Source organism: Athene cunicularia (genome assembly GCF_003259725.1).
Source record: "Athene cunicularia isolate RWA chromosome 1 unlocalized genomic scaffold, athCun1 chr1_part2, whole genome shotgun sequence".
NCBI lineage: Eukaryota > Metazoa > Chordata > Aves > Strigiformes > Strigidae > Athene > Athene cunicularia.
The window spans coordinates 25831585-25850021 of NW_020799092.1; the positions used below are offsets into that span (position 1 = coordinate 25831585).

At 43.6% G+C, this 18437-nt stretch overlaps 1 protein-coding gene across 1 annotated transcript in view; it reads right to left on the bottom strand.

Moving 5' to 3' along the window:
• ETV6 (ETS variant 6) overlaps positions 1-18437 on the bottom strand; it is a 97861-nt gene that overhangs the window by 18394 nt on the left and 61030 nt on the right. Inside the window, exons 4-5 of the mRNA XM_026864362.1 lie at positions 14800-14934; positions 9481-10023 (exon numbers count right to left, since the gene is read on the bottom strand). Coding sequence (XP_026720163.1) covers positions 9481-10023; positions 14800-14934 — 678 coding nt within the window. The remainder of the gene's footprint in view (positions 1-9480; positions 10024-14799; positions 14935-18437) is intronic.

The following is an 18437-nucleotide window of genomic DNA, read 5'->3' on the forward strand; positions in this document are numbered from 1 at the left end:
CCTATATGGCAACCCATGTCCAGGTCACTGAGGGAAAAGAGTTTTCTTTCCATGAATGTTGGCTGCTGTTGGAAGCAGGATGGTAAGCTGGTACAGTAAAGCCAATGTTTCTATGTGGAGAAACCTCTTGACAGACAACTGTTTGTTCAGCTCAGTAAATTCAAGCTGGGGCTGAGGAATGAGGTTGCCAGATCGCACAATACAACAGTTGTATGTTGCTTCTGTCTTGTACCCAAGTGCCGAGTGGGAGATCAGGCAGAAGGAGAGCAGAAACCTGAGACTGTCATCCTGCAAACAGTTGTGCTGTGAGGTTGTAAAAGTAACACAGCAAGATGAGGCCAAGCTTTGTCTTTGGCAATAAAAACTTGTTAAGGGGAAGGAGGATCCAAAAGGTTCATATCCCTCATGTGGCTGTAGAAAAGCACACTCAAATCACAAAGAATATGTCATGGATGGCCCAGAGACAGGTTGTCAGATGAAGAATTTGCAAACTAAAGTCTTAAAGCTAAAATATTTTTTAAAAGTGTTTTTTTTTTTTTCCCCTGCCCTGTTCTCCCATTCCATCCCCCCCATCTCCACCAAACACAGGTATTTCCAGTACTAGCATCAAGTGTTGTTCTTTTCCTGTTCTTCCACAATGGTAGAGAGCACTCTTCCATTTATCACACTAAAGAAACTTGCCTCTGATCCTCCTGTGGCTTTTCCTCACCTTTATTGCTCATGAAGGGCAATGACTAAGAAATGAGTAAGAAATTCAACCGATGCACATCCTAAAAACACCTCACAACCACTACGACATCAGAAAATTGGCCAAACTATTTAATGAGAGGAATTTAAGAATTAAAGATGATGCTGTACCTTCTGAATTCTACTTCAGAAAATCGAGTAAAAGCAGGAATAGAACTACAGTAAAGTAATTCCCAACAAGAGTAATAATTTTTGACCTCACAATGTGAGAATTCCCGGTGTCTTCTGTCACAAGCTCCGTTCCCCCTCAGGATCACCCTTCTGAGGTATCAAAGTTGTATTGGTCCTTTTCAACAGCAGAAAATTGTTGTTTTCAGGAGACTCCTGCCCAAGAATCTTACTTCTGTGCTCCATCAGAAAGCTTTGGGCTTCAGAGGTGTGAGTGTGGCTGGAGGAGATGGCTCCTGGTGTGTTCCCAGGAAGTGCCCCCTGAAAGGATTTCTTCACAAGCTGTAAACTTGCCACTTCTGACAGGCCCCTTGCAGAAAACTGAAATGTGACCTCCTCTTCTCGGTGTTAGATCTCCACATGAAGACATAGCCAAACTCTTAACTCTCGTCCCTTCCCTTAGCAGAGATGGAAAACAGTATATTGCTGAGACCTTCTTTATATCTGGAGTCTTGAATTTGAATTAACGTAAACTTTTGTATGCCACTTCTAACTAATTAGTATTAAAACCAGACTTACGCAGGCCTGTCTCTGAACAGTGCGTAGTGTCAACACTACACTGTTTTCCTGGTTTGACTAAAGGGGTTCAAAGTGATGCGAGTTTGCTTCGTAGGAAAAAAAATCTGAATTACTGACACAACTCTGGCCTGAAGAAAGTGCGCGATGCACGGGGGAAATCAGGGGCTAGTTTTCACTAAAAGGCTGGTTTCTTAAAAACGTGTTTAACATCCTGCTGACCCCAGTGGAGTCTGAGGGTACTCTGAGCCCACTTACACATCTGCGTAGCCATGGTACGTAGATGCTGCAGTGCAGTAATGAGAAGGATGAAATCTAAACGACTGAGCTTTCCTGTGGCTTGGTCTGTCCTGGCTCCTGAGCAGATGAGAACAAGCCCTGACTGCAATTTCTTCTCCTGTAACTGTACAGTAAGAATGGAGGCGACTGTAAAGCAAGACACTCCACAGAAAATCCGCAACCCCCTATCCAAGCTCCTGCCATTCAGTTATTCCTTGAGTGCCATTTGTTAAATTGGCAGGGAAAGCACACTTTCATGCTGAAATTAATTGTTAATGCCATGTTAAGATGATTCTCAAGGTTATAATGAAAACCCCCTCCTATGAATATGAACTCTTGTGAGCCTGACTCTCATCCACGCTTCAATCTCTTTATAGTAGTCTGGCTTTCCAGAGGGGGCTTGAAATACATGTGGCACGTACCGCAAATGTAAGTGTACATGACTGCAAGGGCGAGCGATTAAACAAGGGCAGTGACATTATCATTGTCATATCCAAACGGGAGTGACAGGCCATGCCTACACCAGGTTCTCAGGTTCCTTCAAGGCTCCAATCTGTCTGTGTGAGCTGCTGCCCCATGGGGAGGAGGGTCAGCTGCCTGGAAAGCACCCGAACCCCCGCTGCTTACAACTTAGTGTGCTTCAGTGAACCACTGTTTTGTTTTTTTTGTAGTTCACCAGGCTGTAACTGTTCTGAGATTGTCTTGTCACAGTTGTCCCCGCAGTCTGTGCTTCACAAAAACCAGTACTACGTTGTCAAACCCTGCTGGGATCGTGCCTCATGACAGCGGTGAGAATAGCCCTGGCAGTCTCAGGCATGTATACAGGTAGGCTCCTGTGGTATCAGCAATGATATGTGCTGTCCTAAAAAACTAGAATACCTCTGAGGGAGCCTACGACAAAAGCTAAGTCTCTACAGCTTGCTTCGTCAGCACTCGTTCTCTGCAAAGGAGGAAACAGCAGTTGTTTTCAGTTCAGATAAGAATTCACCACAGTGAAGCTCGTGATGCACCTTTGGAAGGGGGAATAGTAACACATGAAACAGAGACGCACACCCCTGGATGGGTAGTAAGCTGGAGCACTGGTGCACACAAGGAACCTGACTGGCGTAGGCTCCTCCTGGTATCAACTGCTACAGCAGGTCTGTGTGGACATGCCTGTCCACATAAATGACTTCCTTATGGAAGAAGATTTCTACGTACCAGGCAGTACTGTCATTCTGGAATAAAAAGCCACTTACCAACTACCACATGACTACACGAGGGAATTAGGTTCAAGCCTCTACTACTAACCCGTTGTGCCTTATACATGCAGACAATTAATAACTAAAAAAAACAACAAAAAAGACCAGACTGGTTTGAGTTCAAGAATCCCAGTTACTGTCCCAGTAGCATATGGGCACAGTTGGGCAGGTGCTGCTTTGACTTGGAGGCTGTGACTACAACATCGACGCAGAAGTGGCTGTATCACAGAGACATTACAACTGGCTTTAAATGCTGCAACAGCCAAAAGCAGCAGCAGATAGTTTGGCCTAAGTTATGTACCCAGCCTTTCAAGTTTATGGCTAGCTTGCGTCGCTGTTATGATGAGATACCTAGTGAAGGAAAAAAAAAAAAGACAGGGAAATACCACGCTGACCAGTAGTTCAGGGTATCGGTTGTTCCAGTTTTAAATTGGATAATACTTTTTTTTAACAAATTGGAGCCTGTAAATGTGAGGCATTACAGCACAACAAAAGGTGTTCCTAGTCACTAGAATCTGGAAGTTAATTTAACCTACAGTTCTGAGTGGGGGACTGGTCAGATGGTGACTACTGACAGACTGTTCTGGGTGACTTTATTTTCTATGCAGTATAGCGCTCTCTTTCCAACACCTCTCACCAACAATTCTTGAAAACACCTTTCACCTTTGCATGTCCTTCCTTTCTTTATATTTACTGTGTCTGTTTGGACAGTAAACTCTTTGGAGCAGGGACTATAGCACAATAGAGCCTATAGACACTACTGTGTTGCAAACACTAACCATTAAATGGAGCAGGAAGCTGCATCCCTTCTGTGAGGGCTAATGGCATCAGGTGCTGCAAAACTTTTAACTCCTGAGTTGTGCTTAGTTGTTGGGTTTTACCCCCTTTACGGGCGTAACTGTTCTTTGCCTCCTTTCCCAGCCTCTCTCCCTATCACGCAGCACATGCCATTGCACAGTAACTGTGCCTGTACTGTTTGGTACAGAAAGGAAAATAAACTAATGTGGTGTAACGGCATTTGCGCAAAGGATTTTGCTGGTACACCAATGGAACAAAAAAAAAAGATCATCCTACAACTTGACACAGTCATGGGAGTCCCAAGGACACATCTGGAGCAAAGGCAGGCACTAGGGCTCTGGTCCTGTAGGCGAGTTGAGGAGACACGGGTGACCACGGTGCCATGTTTTGAAGTGTGATGTTTAAGCTCTAAATGTCTAGTGTTATGAATCTAACAACTCAATCAGCAGAGCTTGGTTTTCTTATTCTCCTTTAAAAGCTTTTCAGCTCGACTCCAAAGTAAAAAAAAAAAATATTAGTTAATTAGCAGGTTTTTTAAAGCACTATGTTTGTGGAAGGTTCACTCAACTAACCCCTCCTGTTGTTTCCCCTCCCACGCTAGTTTATAAGAAGTGATTAAGTTTTTCAAACAAAGGGGGAGGAGAATCCCTGATCCTGTTCCCCCTCCAACCCCTCTCCCCACACAAACCAACCAAACTACTACCCTTACAGAGCTCTGGGGTGGAAGACCTCCCCCTGCTCAGAGCTAGCACATAGCCTACGCCCGTCATAAGTGCTGTTTTGTGGATTTGAGTAGAATGTGAGTCATTCAGAGCTGATGCACTCGTAACAGGGGACTGCAGTCTCAGTTTCATCACTCAGACTGTTTTTATTGAGAAGTCACTTATACGTCTCTTGCTACAGATCCGCGGGGTTCATGCTACGCCCCTGTACTCTCTGGATGCGTGGCACACAAGTCAGAAGTAAACTGGAAGTAGATCTCTTTCACAGCTTTGGCAGGGTAAGAATCTTGCCTGTCCTCATTCCAACTGCAGTCAATAGTTTTATGGGCCAAACCAATACAGTGGTAGACAATGTGCCTCTGAACAGTTTAAAAGATTACCTGGCTTCTCCTCAGAACCCTGAAGGGGAAGAAACAATTCTGGCAGCTCATAAAGTCAGATAGAGCCCAGTTGCTAAGGTAACCCAGATGATAAGAACAGCATACCAATAGGCAACAACAGGCACAAGACTCACCTGCCTTTAGATTCCCCCTCCCCAACCAAATGCAGAGCGGAATCAAAAACAAGAGGCAGGGTGGGGCTCTGCAGGGGAACAGCCGTGCTCATCCTTCTAAACCCTACAGATGGGGTAAGTCTGCCTCAGACATGGAGCTCAATGGGTTTTATTGGGTCCCAGCTCCAAGAGGACAGGGAGCCCTTGGGGGGAGCCCAGCTGCACCTACCACTGCTCTACAGCACTCTGCCTTTCACACCCACGTAGTCGTGGCATTAGGATCTGCGCTGGGCAATGCTCGAGTAAAGGGGTAGTTATACCTGTATCCTAAAGTTTCAGTGCCAGTGTTTGCCCTGGATTAGTGAACAAGCCTTTCAGTTCTAGAGAGCTGCTATAAAAAAAGACACTGAGAGCTGGAAATCCCAGGAACCTGATCAGCAATGGATTTCCCCTCACAAGAAACATCCAGAATTGTATCAGCGAGTTTGAAACGACTGAATCAAAAGTGAGGTAAACACCAGCAGGTCATTAGGTGAATGTGGATGTTTCTAAGCCAACCTCTACGTGATAAAAGTTAGGACAAAACCAACCCTGTTGTAGTCTGCCTCTTGCCAGGATTCGTGTGTCTTCCTTTAAGCCACTGACAGGTTTCTGTTCAGATCTATGTCAGTTCCCATTGCGTGCTAACAAGCTGAGGTGGACATAGATATCTGAAAAAAATGACATTTCTGACACCGAAAGAAAGTGTTGTGGTGAAAATCTGCCCTGGCTGAAGGTCAACAGCAGAGCTCCCAAGGAAAGCTGGGGGGACAGAACGTGGGGATGGCTCCAGGGAGGGTTTCTGGTGGCTGTGGTTCCACCAGAGCTGCTGCTCATGCCTCAGCCTACGACTGCTGCCAACGCAAAAACCCCCGCCTCTCCCTGCACCTTGGGGAAGTACCTTTTATGAGATATCAAAGTCCTAAAATGTTTGATAACAGAACCCTCCCAGTCAGAGGTGTATGGGGAGTGGAATTTCCATTCTGCAGAAGAGCTCATTTCAGGACCCTCTAAAAAAAAAAAAAAAAAAAAAAAAGGTAAAAAAAAAAAGGTTGGTGTTTTTTTCACCCACAGAGTGAAATCCTCGAGATTATTTCAGGGGAACCAAGATGGAGTATTAAAAAAATTCAGAGCTGAAAGTAAGCCAGAGTTAGAATCCTTTGCTGTGCTAGAGTCCAAAGTTAGGAGCTGACTACCAACAAACACTGTTGCTGCTTTGAATTAGCAGCTCCAGTGGGGAAAATTGTCCATTACGCCACTCTGCTAAACTCCCCTTCTGAGGCATTTTTAATATTTTTAAGTGCTGTCTTAGCTAGATGACTACTGATGCCTTTAACCCTTGCCTGGTGTATTTACAGGGGATGCCTTTGGATCATCCCAACACAATGACCTTTAGTTCTGACAAAGTTACGGAAAAGACTCATGCACATTGTGTTGAGAAAATAGCTAAACATAATTTCTAAAATCAACTCTAGCCATTGCTGAATAATATATGGCACCTTAATGAGTAACATAAAGATACTTTATGCCTCTTGCTTTGCTAGAAAAGTGTAAAATGGCCTTAGAGGAAAAGAGAGTAAGACCTTCAACTTGAAATTCTTTGCTGTAAAAGGGAAAGTGCTTTACCAGTAAAATTAATATTTTGAGAAACGATCTTACATAAAAAGGTAGGAAAGATTAGTCAGCCAGTGAGTAGAGGTCATTATTTTGTCTGACAGGAAGTCCAGAGCTCTATTGATCGACCTCTTGAAAACAGAATATTTGTGGACAGCAGCGAGCGAAAACATTGTTTTCTTTCTCAGCATCAAGTAATTGCATGCTGCATTTAAAAACAGACTCTATCTACAAGTAAACAGGTTTATGAGGCTGTGAGGTATCTTAAGTCTAGGAAGAATTCCTTTTACAATTTAAAATATCTGTGCTGGGAACAGAACATGTTCTGGAGCTCAGCCCAATGTTTTAGTCAGCAGCCCATGGGGCTTCCCTGGTAGCTGCTCCTCATCACTATCTGCCCTGAAAATCACCTGCATGCAAATGGTTAAGCCAGGAGAAAGTCAAGGCTCTCTTCTCACCAGTGTAAACAGGTAAGCACTCAGCCCTGGCACCTGACTATTGGTAAATCTTTTCACTACCCAACCCATCAGTCTTCCCCATCCATAAGATGGAAATAATGCCAGTGATCTTTTAAAAAGCTCTTTTTAACAATACTTCTGTATTGGTGTATCTTTGCAGTTTAGGAGCCAAGTGTTGTAATTTTCACAGTCTCTCTCAAACCGAAGTAGTAAGCCATGGTTGGTCAAAAGCCTCCATGTTAACGATAGCAGTGTCAGTGAAGACAAGGACACTCAGGTGGAAAATAGATTTATGCTGACATAAAGACAAAATGCTCTTAAAATGAAATCGCTTAACGGCAAAATCTCTAAACTGAAAGAAAGGTAGGTACTTTCTTTCTAGGGGGCCTAAAGTGTGCTGCCGTGGAATTCAATAGCAGCAATGAACTTGACTTCAGGTATGAAACAGGGTCTGTCTGCGTTTTCAGGAGCAACTGGGGTTTTGTCACCTTTAAATAGTCTGTGAGGTCATTGTAGGGTCCAGCTACAGTTCACAGCCATTACACCCCGAGCAGAACAGCACTAGTTTGTGTCTACAGCAAGTGAGGCCTGTTGGTGTTTACAATTAAAGGACACAGGGCACTGACAGAAGGACACCGGCACATTTATCCGTAGGAATCTAAGATGTTAGCAACCACCAGCTGTGTAATCCCCCGACCCTTGGCCATAAAGCACTGCCCTCATCTGAACTGAATGCCTGAGTACACCGCAGGTCTTTTTGGCATGAAATACTTCACCAGCTCCTTAAGACATGCCACCCATGCTGGTGGGTCTAAGCAAAGCCACGAGACTGCAAGTGAAACCACTGAGGCCTGCAAACAGAGCCTGTGTGTAACACTTTAAACTACTACACGTAATTGTTAGGCAATTGTGTTAGACCCAAACATCCCCAGGCTTGGGCTCTTGCTCTGCTAACAAGACAGGGATGGAAAGGAGGTGGGAGGACTAGTTTTAGGGCGGGTGTCACTGGACCCAGTGCACAACATACAGAAACCAAAGATTCCCAGTTATGTAAGAAAATTCCTGGGTTTAAATTAAAAAATTACACCACCACCTGCTCTCCATAGCTTTTCTTACATTTTTTTTCAGTCTAGGCTTCACTCTTAGAGAATGTTTCCTTCTGGAAAATAAAAATTAACAACCCTCCCAATCTTCCAATAGTACTTTATGGAAAGGAAATCTCCAGTGATGCAACCAGAAGAGTATCTTCTCTGCCACAGCATTAAATGCATTTCTTAACTTGTTGAGGAGAGAGTGGGTAATAAAAGGAGACAGACAAATGTCAGCCAGACAAGAATGTCAAAAGATTAATTTCTCTAACCCATCTCTCTATTTATGTGAAAGGATCACAGCCCTTGTTGTGCTTGATGTCTGACGAGGTGGTGAGATATGTACCTTCTGAATTTAAAGTGGTTAAGTCTTAAGAAAACTGAAAATCTTCCTCATTAAAGCTGAGGCAGCACCACATCTGTAACAAATTTAAGACATGTAAGGACAAAAAAAGAGCAAGGTGTTTTAAGATGCATCTCTGTGGACATGTGTAATACCCCACAGGAGCCTGGTATCACGTTAGCTCGCTGCTGACATAAATGCACAGAATGTTTTTGGGTGCGGTGTGTATTTACATCTCTCAAAAGAAACTGGTTACTAGGGCATTCAGCATATTTCTGAAGTGGTTGGATTCCCCTTCCCCCTCTCACTATCTATTTACAGTTTCCTTTCAAGTACAACAAACATTTTCTGTAACCTCAGCTTCCTGATTCAGCTGTTGTGATGTCAGTTATTTACGATAACAAAAGTGAGACAATGCCTGTGGTTTGTGTGGGACAAAGGCAACCTTGTTTCTGCAAAAAGGGACAATCCTACTGTGAGAAGCACAGGAAAACCTACGAAGCAGGACTCTGAGGTGATATTTCATTAGTCCTGCCATCTCCATAATAACAGGCTTGACACTGCATTATCTCAAAGGCCACTGACAGAAGGTTTTTTTCCTTTCCATAGGACTGGACACTAATGTGAATGCAACTCTTGGAAAATCACCTCTTTGCAGGACAAGGCTTTGGAGATTGGTATCTTGGGAAACAAACGGCTTGCTAGTGGGGAGGGAGGAGTGGTGTCAGGACACGCATGTTTCAATACCAATTACGCACTCTGTGGTCACGAGCAAGTCACTCCGCACCTCTGCTTACCTGCCATGAAACTAGTTGCATCATATTTAACAGCCTAAACCCCAGATGTGGTGAAACTTGCAGAATGCCAGTAAACTCCTGAGGTCACAGAGCAGCAAAAGGAAAACGAGAAGCTCTTAACACACAGCATGGTTAGTTATGAATGAACTTTGGTGGAGCCTAGAGAACGTCACGTACCTGCTATTCTTCCGATTGGCATTGCGTGGTCCTCAGGAGGGGATACAGACACCATGATGTGGTTCATATAAGCTAACTCTTCTCGGTGGGACAGGTTGATTGGCTTTACCTCCCTGTGCAGCCCATCCTCAGACAACCTTGGTGGTTTGAAATCGGAGTGCCTGGGGTTCAGTATCAAAGGATGCATGATAGGGCTGGGCATCAGCTGGATGACCCTGGTGTTCTCCTGGCGAGGGCTGGAGGGCTTCTGGAGCACCTCCGAAGGAGGCGGGCAGTGGTTGTTTTCTATCGGGGACACTGAGAGAGGGTAGGGCTCCTGGTGGTTGTTCTCTTGCTGATGCCTTGTCCCCAGCACCCTGTCAGCTGGGGAGAGGCGACGCATAGTGTTGTCCAAAGGAGACTTCAGTGGCCGCTGATCGGGATCTGGTGATGGACGGTGGTTGTTGGTGATGGGTGATCTAGAACGATGCAACAGTTCAATGGTTGGGGGGTTGTGGTGGACTGTTTCTGTGGATGGTCTTGAAGGTCTCTGGACAAAGCTATCTGTGGAGAAAAAAAAATCAAAAATACAAATTGTCTATATTGTGATCGAGGTGTAGCATCTAACTGTCAAACTGCTAGCTGGGCTCACTGCATATTGCTGTCAGTTTGGAAATGTTTTTTTATTTGTGAGACCTACAGATGCCCAGAAAAACACCACATAAATGCAGAGAGCTATTACTACACAGAACGAAATCAGTACTGTGAAAACAATCTCCCTCCGCCACCATTTAACGGTACTTCCTGGGGAAACGTGTTAAGAGAAATCCCGTTTTGAGACGCTGACTGGAACACACGTGAAGAAAGTAAGTTCTGATTCAGCTGTACTAACCGTGTTTCTGTGCAAATGCTTTGAAACTGATCTCCTCCCATTCATGTCTCTACGTGTGGTTCCTGTTATTATACCATGGTGAGAGCACCGTAAGGTAGAGGGCAGAGATAAATAGGGAAAATGTCTCCAGGAAAATATTGGGTAGTAAGTTTTAGATGGTAGGGGCTTGGGTCAAGGTAGAGAATATCTTAGACTGAAATACAGACTGGGTTATCTAAAAAAACCCACTGGTGGGAAGCTCCTAGTGAAACACTAGCTAAATTTTGTTCCTGCCTTGATTTTAAGACTGTGTAACATCCTCACAAGGATATCTTCACCTTGTTTTATTTAGTCTGTGCTGTCTACTGGTGGGTTGTCCCATATAAGCACTTACATTTCTTCAGAAGGAGGACTTCTAGCATCACTTTTGCATGAGCATACCGAGGGAGATAAATTACAGCTCTAGGTCGGTGTCTTTAGGTATTGACGTTCCTCTCACAAAACGAAATGTTTGACATAAACAGTGCAAACTTTCAGCTTAGCTAAGGCCATCAATTTTGACTTGGGAAATTACTGACAAAGAGGAAAATACCACCAGAGCGCAGTGACTAACAGGTTTTTATCTGAAAAACAAAGATCAAATTTCAGTCCTGTTTGCTGAAAGCCTTGGATGATAAGAGAAGGAAACTGCTGGGTACATGTCAACAACTGAAACAAGTAGCTGCCAATTTGTGGCTGCCTGTTTGTTCACTCCATTTGCTCTGATCCTCTGTAACGATCCTCTTGCTCTCTTGTCAAGGCAGTGATACTCGTTGAAGACCCTGTCAGGGTGAAGACCCAGGGGCTCCTGCTGACCTGGAACTCAGGCAGGCATCAGGAGAGAGATCAGCACTGGCCCAGGGAAAGGCCTGAACAGGAAAAGCTCTGGTCCTGAGAAAACGTGCCAGGCAGTGACACAGCACCGACCCTTTTGCCTGCTCCATGGGCTGTTCATCTATACAAGGACACTAAAGTCTACAGAAAACCTAAAATTTTAAGCAGAAACTGTAACTAGAGTGTTCCAGAACACTTGTTTCACACACTTGTGGTCCCAGACAAGAAAAACACATTTGCAGAGCTATTTAAGGTACTCACAGTGAAACAGCTGGAGGACATGAAACTCCACAGTTATATATTGGCCTTGTTTAAACCCAAACAGTTTTAAATACTCATCAGTGGTCAACTCATGTGGGATAACCCAAATGATGTGAAGATCAAAGAGCAATTAATTTACAACCTACCCACCTCTACGGCTGTCTTTTCTTAAAGACTCCTTTCTTTGCCACAATAGAAAGAGAACCAACCCCAAATTTTGCTCAGCATCGTATCTCCCACAGACCATCCTCCCCCATCCCTGCACATACAAATGCACCCTGATCATTCTTGGCCTGTAAATATACACCAGAATATTGTGTTGTTTGTGCTACTTATTTCAAGTGCCTTGGCTGCGGGGAGCAGCTACCTTGCAAGCAGAAAGGAATGCCTTGCTGTGCTTTCTACCAAGCTCTCTGCATACGTTAGTTGGTTCTGACAAGCTCCAAACAGCAGCAGACCTATCTGTCTGCTCCCAAACCACCGTGATCCTGAACCAGGACAGTGTGGAGACAAGGTAGGGGCCAAGGAACATTTTAAAAAGCAGCAAGAGGAAAAACCACTAATGGATACACACTAGTGTTCGCTTTCATTCAAGATCTTTCTCTTTAAATACTTAACTGAAAAATCCCCTCACGGCCCAAGTTGCTGTTTACCATAAAACAATTCAAACTCATCTCCGAGAAGTTCCAGTGCCACGAATGACCCTCAACAGAATAAAATCCTCATTGCATTCATTCCCTGGCACATCTGATGACTGTAAGTTGAGCACATACGGTATATCATTTCCTGAAGGAATTAGATTCACTCATCAGTCTGGCTCTTCATTCCGAGCGACCAACACTCTTGAGGGGAAAGCTGTGAGAGGGAATTCAGCTCCCAGGAAAATTGCTGACCTATCTGATCCACATAGGGATGGGTGGGGCTGCACTCTGGGAGTGAGCAATTGCTGGCATGACAGTCCCAAAGACTGGCACTCTTTGCTTATCCATAAAAGAAGTGCAGAGAATGATAGTGTAAGCTTCCTGTATGGCACCCCATCAAGTGACTCAGTGCTGAGTCAGAAGGACCACTGGAGATGTAGGTAATTCACTCTCCGTTGCTCATCCCTCCACAGGGACAGAGACGGCCACAGGGCAGATCCCAAGCCAATGCCAATGCATCCTGGAGATACCCTGAACCACTGTCAACTAATTTCAAACAGTCAAACCCACTTTGCTTAAGCTAGTAGAAAGCCACTGAAGGTAAATGTCGCTCTCATCTGATTCTGGATTAACTAACTTGAAATGAAAGCACTTAGAAGCAGGATCATCAGTATATAATCTATTAGGAAATGGGCAAAAGAGACAGTAGCAGAAAATGGAGAAAGATCAGCAGAGTAAGGAGGGATTCTACAAAAGATCTATCGCCCATCAAGTTTAACCACTCAACATTGTACTGAAGTACCACTTTGTTACAGTTTGAGAGTTACTTGGGGTAAATTTCTCCTTCTCACATTCACTCTCCTTTATTACTAAACTGCATTCTGCTGAGGGAAAATGGTAAGCTTAATAGGGCTGGTTTCTCCCAAGTGACCCCGTGAAACGGGAAGAAGGAATGTCAAAATACATAAATAAATAAATTCACCTGCCTATAAATTCGTGGCACAGAGATTTCCTGATAGCTCAGTCTTGTGGCAGGCAAGCTGTAGTTTCTTTTCCTTGTTTTGAAGTTCCTCACAGCAAAACAAGAACTAATTTTTGTCATTATAATGAAAACTTTTAAGTAATAGCATAGAGTTCTCTAAGCAAAAATAGCGGTACTATCATCAGCCAGAGTATTGTGAGGAAGAAATCAAAGTTGTTTCTTAATCATCCTGTGCTCCGACAGAAGCTGGACTAGATTGCAAAGCACTTATGTTTTAAGTGACTTACACAAAAGGCCACCTCAACACCCCTGTGAAAAATCCTCTCTAGAGTGAAAGTTGCTCCATATCTTTAATGTAGGGGTGTCTGAGAGGGCGGCTAGTATTTTGTTTGAAATTTAGAAAGGGAACACTTGTGGGTGAATGCCAAGCTTCAGGAAAAAAAAATGGAGATTTTAATAATGGTCTCTGGAAAGTGCTTATCTGAATACACTAGGCAAGAGTCTCTTGCACAACTCTGTCAAATCAACCTCATCCTGACCTGTAGCACCCTCTCCTAAGCTGAAATATTTACACACCGATGTGGAAACACTTTGGAGTGTCCTTATCCCACCTGCTGCTGTCCTGCTTTTGGCTTAGTCTGAGTTTTGCTGGTGCTGTTTGATTCTGGCTTGCTCAGGCTGGCCAGGGGCAACTTCTACAGGCCTGACAGCACCCCTGAATCTTCTCTTGCAATCCCACGTTGAATCTTGACATCATTTATGCATCTTTTCTCCAGTTAGCAGAGACTAGGGCGATACTCTAACTCACTTCTGTTCTCTCCTGTTTACTTCAAGAAGGAACAACACTACTTTTTTCCTAGATTTTTTTTTAATTAAAAAAGTTAATTCTGCCTGATGCTTTCATGGAAAGGATCTTCTGAACGGCTTAGGCTTTATATTTTTCTGTTATTGGAGAATACCAAGAAGTACTTTCTTGTGTATATTTTTAAAGAAAATAAACCCTCAATTTTCCATTGAAGGAAGCAAACTAACATTTTGACCTGTGCTAATAATGAGTAGAAGAAGCCCAAACCTGCAATTCCACAAACATATCTATTCTTTCATCACCACCTTTGACAGGCATGGTGTGTGTGGGCACTACTAGAAAGCTAACTAATAACCTAAGCAAGTAATTCTGGTAGTAAATAAAAAAGAGAAAACCCACAGAAAAAACCTCTCAACATGAATTGTTCAATCAGCTCAAAAGCTGAGCAACATGATGGGCTCAGTGCTAGGAACCCTGTCATGATGCGATGACAGATTGTCAGCTGAAGTGAGCTTGAATTAGATGTTTTCTCTGAGGCTGCCTTGCTCTGCAAACAATTGCATCGAGTTGCCTCTCCAGGATACTAAAAGTCCATGAAGCATCTTTGTCTACCTAACTGGGAGTGAGGAAAAATGAATCAATGGGGTCAATAAAACTTTCTGGTATTTTTTTAATCTGCATCTGGTGTAGCTTTTAAGCAGGCTTGGAAGCAGGACAAAATAACAGAAGATAAATGGAGAATGGACAGCTGACTCCCTAGACCAGCTGATTGCTCTAAAGCTATGGAGACAAAGGGAGGAGAAGAGCTTAATTTAAGTAACTTTAGAGCAAGAAAATGACATAATTCCTCACAGCCTTACCCTACACACCTCTGTAATGGCAGCTCCCATAAGAATGAGACAGTTACCTTCATCATGATTCTGGTGTAATATGACCTCTGGCTGAGCATGGATAGAATTCCCAGGGTGGAAGAAAGGTGTGAAGAGCATACGAGCTTTCCTTTGCTTCAGGATATGCTGAAGGAGTTCATACAAAACATCACCTGAAAGACAAACAGCAGGAAAAAAGGAAATGAAAACCTACATACTGCTGAGAAGACTCATTTAGCCATCTGATGCATGAATTCATGGCTCCTGGGTGCTATTTTCAGACCCAAAAATGCTTGCAGGAAAATCCTACATTTCACTGTTTTGCAAGGTTCTTTCCTGAAAGGAAAAAAAAAAAAAAAAAGGAAAAAAAAAAAAACCCACTGCACATCATGATTCTGTGTGTGACTGTGGAAAAATGGAAGAATGACAGGACATGGCTGTCATTAGCCCAACAAAGAGTTTTTTTCAGGCTACATGACTGCCCATCCAAGAGCTCTAAACCTTTACAAGCAGCAGTTAGTTTGGTGTCCCACCTTCTCACAGCCTCAGTTTTTTAGATAGACCCCTTAGGACACAGGGTTTTTAAATGCAGAGCTGAAGATTTATGCAATTTATGCAGTGAGTTGCTGGGAGCAAAGCTGGTGCTCTTTAATTACTGAACAATTTAGGCTTTATGGGAGGAGGAGATGGAAGATGCTGTAAAGCCTCTCCACGCAGCATTGGTGCCTCAAGGCCAGAGGCAGTGTGCTACTAAGATACTCCATTCTAGGAAATCCACAGGACGAAGAACTCTCGCTTTGAGAAGTTACTTTGGGATTGACTCAAAGACTTGAAAAGAACTGAGAGATTTAACAATCCTGAACACCCTTGCTGGGGTGATGACTCCTGGAGGCGCTCGAGTGCTACAGGGACCTTGGGAACTTCTGGACATCACTCTTGGTGTCACGGGTTGGACTCCTGAAAAGTCCAAATGGGATCCTAAGGCTCGTTACCTCTAGCTACTAGAATTTGTATGGAACTCACTTAAACAGGCAATACTCAACTACAGATATGATGCAAACTAAGGACGAAAATGCAGCGGACCTGGTGCTCTGTATGGGTGAATCTCTTCCACAGAGATGTCCGCAGGGAAGTGCACTGCACCACGCCGACATGTTCTTGCCTGAATTGATTCAGATGCTTGTCTCTTGTTGGGCTGCAGGCAGGCTGGTCCTCGCTTCCCCACCCCATTCCCTGGCACCAGAATTGTTACATCTTTTCCTCAGTGAAACGCGTCACCACAAAATCTAGTAAACCAATGGACTAGCTGCTTATTTTGTGTCTTTTTATGTACTACACCTTGTATTGATGCCATTCCACCACCATCATCTACATGAAGCTTATGGGTACTTTACATTTCTCCTGATGTAACTGGTTGCCCATTTCAAAGTGAAAACGTACAACACAGGGTGGGAAGTCTCTTGATTCCTAACTCTGCGTGTTCTCTTCTATTTGTCACTGCTCATGTTACAGAGGAACAGGTTGAAGCAATAACATAGCTGAAAAGGAACTTGATGAAGTTTCACTTGGGAAACCTTGGATTTTCTGGCAGAGTTTTCTCAAGTGTGGGGGGTTTTTTTAGCAGTTGTTTCTATGGGATTGTAAGCTGTATGCCATTTGTCCCTTGTCTCTATAAACTGCCAACGCTCTACTTGTGGGCAAGTTTAGTGTCTTAGCGTGAAACAGTTAAAGCCATCCTGCTTTCCAGAGTTCAGCTTCCTTTATTTTTAGCATCTTGGCTGCTTTTACTGTCTCAGCAGTGACTTTAGGGCATTTTAAAAAAGGTGATTGCAATACCTGAAAATCTAATTAAAAACAAAGCCTCGAGAACCCAGTTGCCTTTTCCATGTTTAGTACATGAAAGGCTAAAAAGTGATTTTACCACATAATTTGCATCTTTGAGTGCAATAGTGGCATAATCATAACTAGTGCCGTTAACACTCCAAATTTGTACCTCTTTTGATTTGGCCTGACAGACTAGTGAAAACGTCCGTTTTTTTTTTTTTTTTTTTTTTTTTTTTTTTACTACGAAGAGTTATGTTTCTGCACCACCCAGATGCAGTACTGCTAGTTAAGAAGGTGAAAAGCGTTTTTCACTCCCTCCCTCCTCAGCTGCTTCCCTGGGCAGCCCTAAACAGGAGAATGGCTGTGGGGCTGGGAGCCCACTTTATTGCTAGGACCACTGGGGGGAGTGGATGCAGTTCTCCTGGTTTAACCATGAGGGGAAAGGATACGGCTTTTATGTAGCTACACTCCTGAAAAACTTCATGCCTCTACGGCAAACATTATTTCATAGTTCTTAAATTTCACATCTAGTTAATTTCTGGGAAATGTGGAGGCAATGTCCCTTTACCTACAGTCATCTAAATTTTCAGGGACTGACTCAGATATCCTCTAAAAGGTTTACTGTCAGTGGGGAATACCTGGAGAGGAGGAGGAGGGAAAATTCAAAGGAAGATGCTTTCAGTTTGGTTATTTCTTTCCAAATTTAGGTAAATAAGAGCTTAACCTTCTGCGTAAAGTGAAGACTTGCAAGTCAGAGACTCTTCTCTGTGAATGCTCTACTTCCAGCCTACAAACATTTTAATCCTACTCATCTCTAAGCGCCCTCACAGCACACAAGGGGAAGAGCAGGGGCATAACTTGTAGGCAGCAAGGCACTGGGATGGTAAGAGGAGTTGCACACTTGCATATAATATATATATATGTATATAGGTGTATATTATATATTTATCAGTATAATTAATATAAGATACATAACAGTGTCCCTTACAGTCCTTGCCCACATCCCCGCTTTCAATGCTCCTTTTGCCTTAAGCAGGGCTAATTTTTTTAATTAAATGATTCAAAGTGGTGCAACAGAATGAAAAAAAAAAAAAAAAAGAGACGTTTCTAGGCATCAGTTTTCACTACAGTATTACACTGGCAAGAGACATTAATGTTTGGCACCTCCTCCTATATAAAATTAGCCCTGGATTTGAAGCACATGCTTAAAAAACTTCATATACACTAAACATAAGCCACAGTTTGTGAGGCAGATTCTGCAGGAGGATGGTTGTGGGGGTGCATTCAAGGGAGCTGCCAAGCAGCTTGACGCAGAATTAGTGCCATGGCTTGTTTATCAGCTGGATCCAAGCAGCACCAGCTGTACTTCTGCACCCAGGCAGCCTTGCACTGGGAAGCCTCCTCACAGCAATTCTGTCACCGCTTGGTCCAAACTCTTTGATCACCTATAGTGATTGAATTACGAGCCTTTATATTTAACAGGAGTACCTTGTATGGTCACAAAAGCAAAGCTCGCAATTCGTATTTAGTTAAACATCCCTGACAAAGGAGGGCAGAGACTTACTCTGTAAAACTGGAGCAGACAGACCGCAGGGGATATAAATACAGGCAGGCAACATACACATTTCCAAATCTTCTTTGTGAATAAATGAAGACATAATTTGAGCAATAGGCAGACTGATTCACACACCTGTCTTGTGCTGTGCCTTGGGCTGGACTCCAGCACGTGAGAGAATATGGGAAGGTAAAGCAAAGCCCACAGGGGCTGTTAAATAGAGGAAAGGTCCCCCGGGGAGGAGTTCTGCAGTCACTTTTAGCAGCACTGTCAGCCAAGCCAACTGTGAGGCAAAAT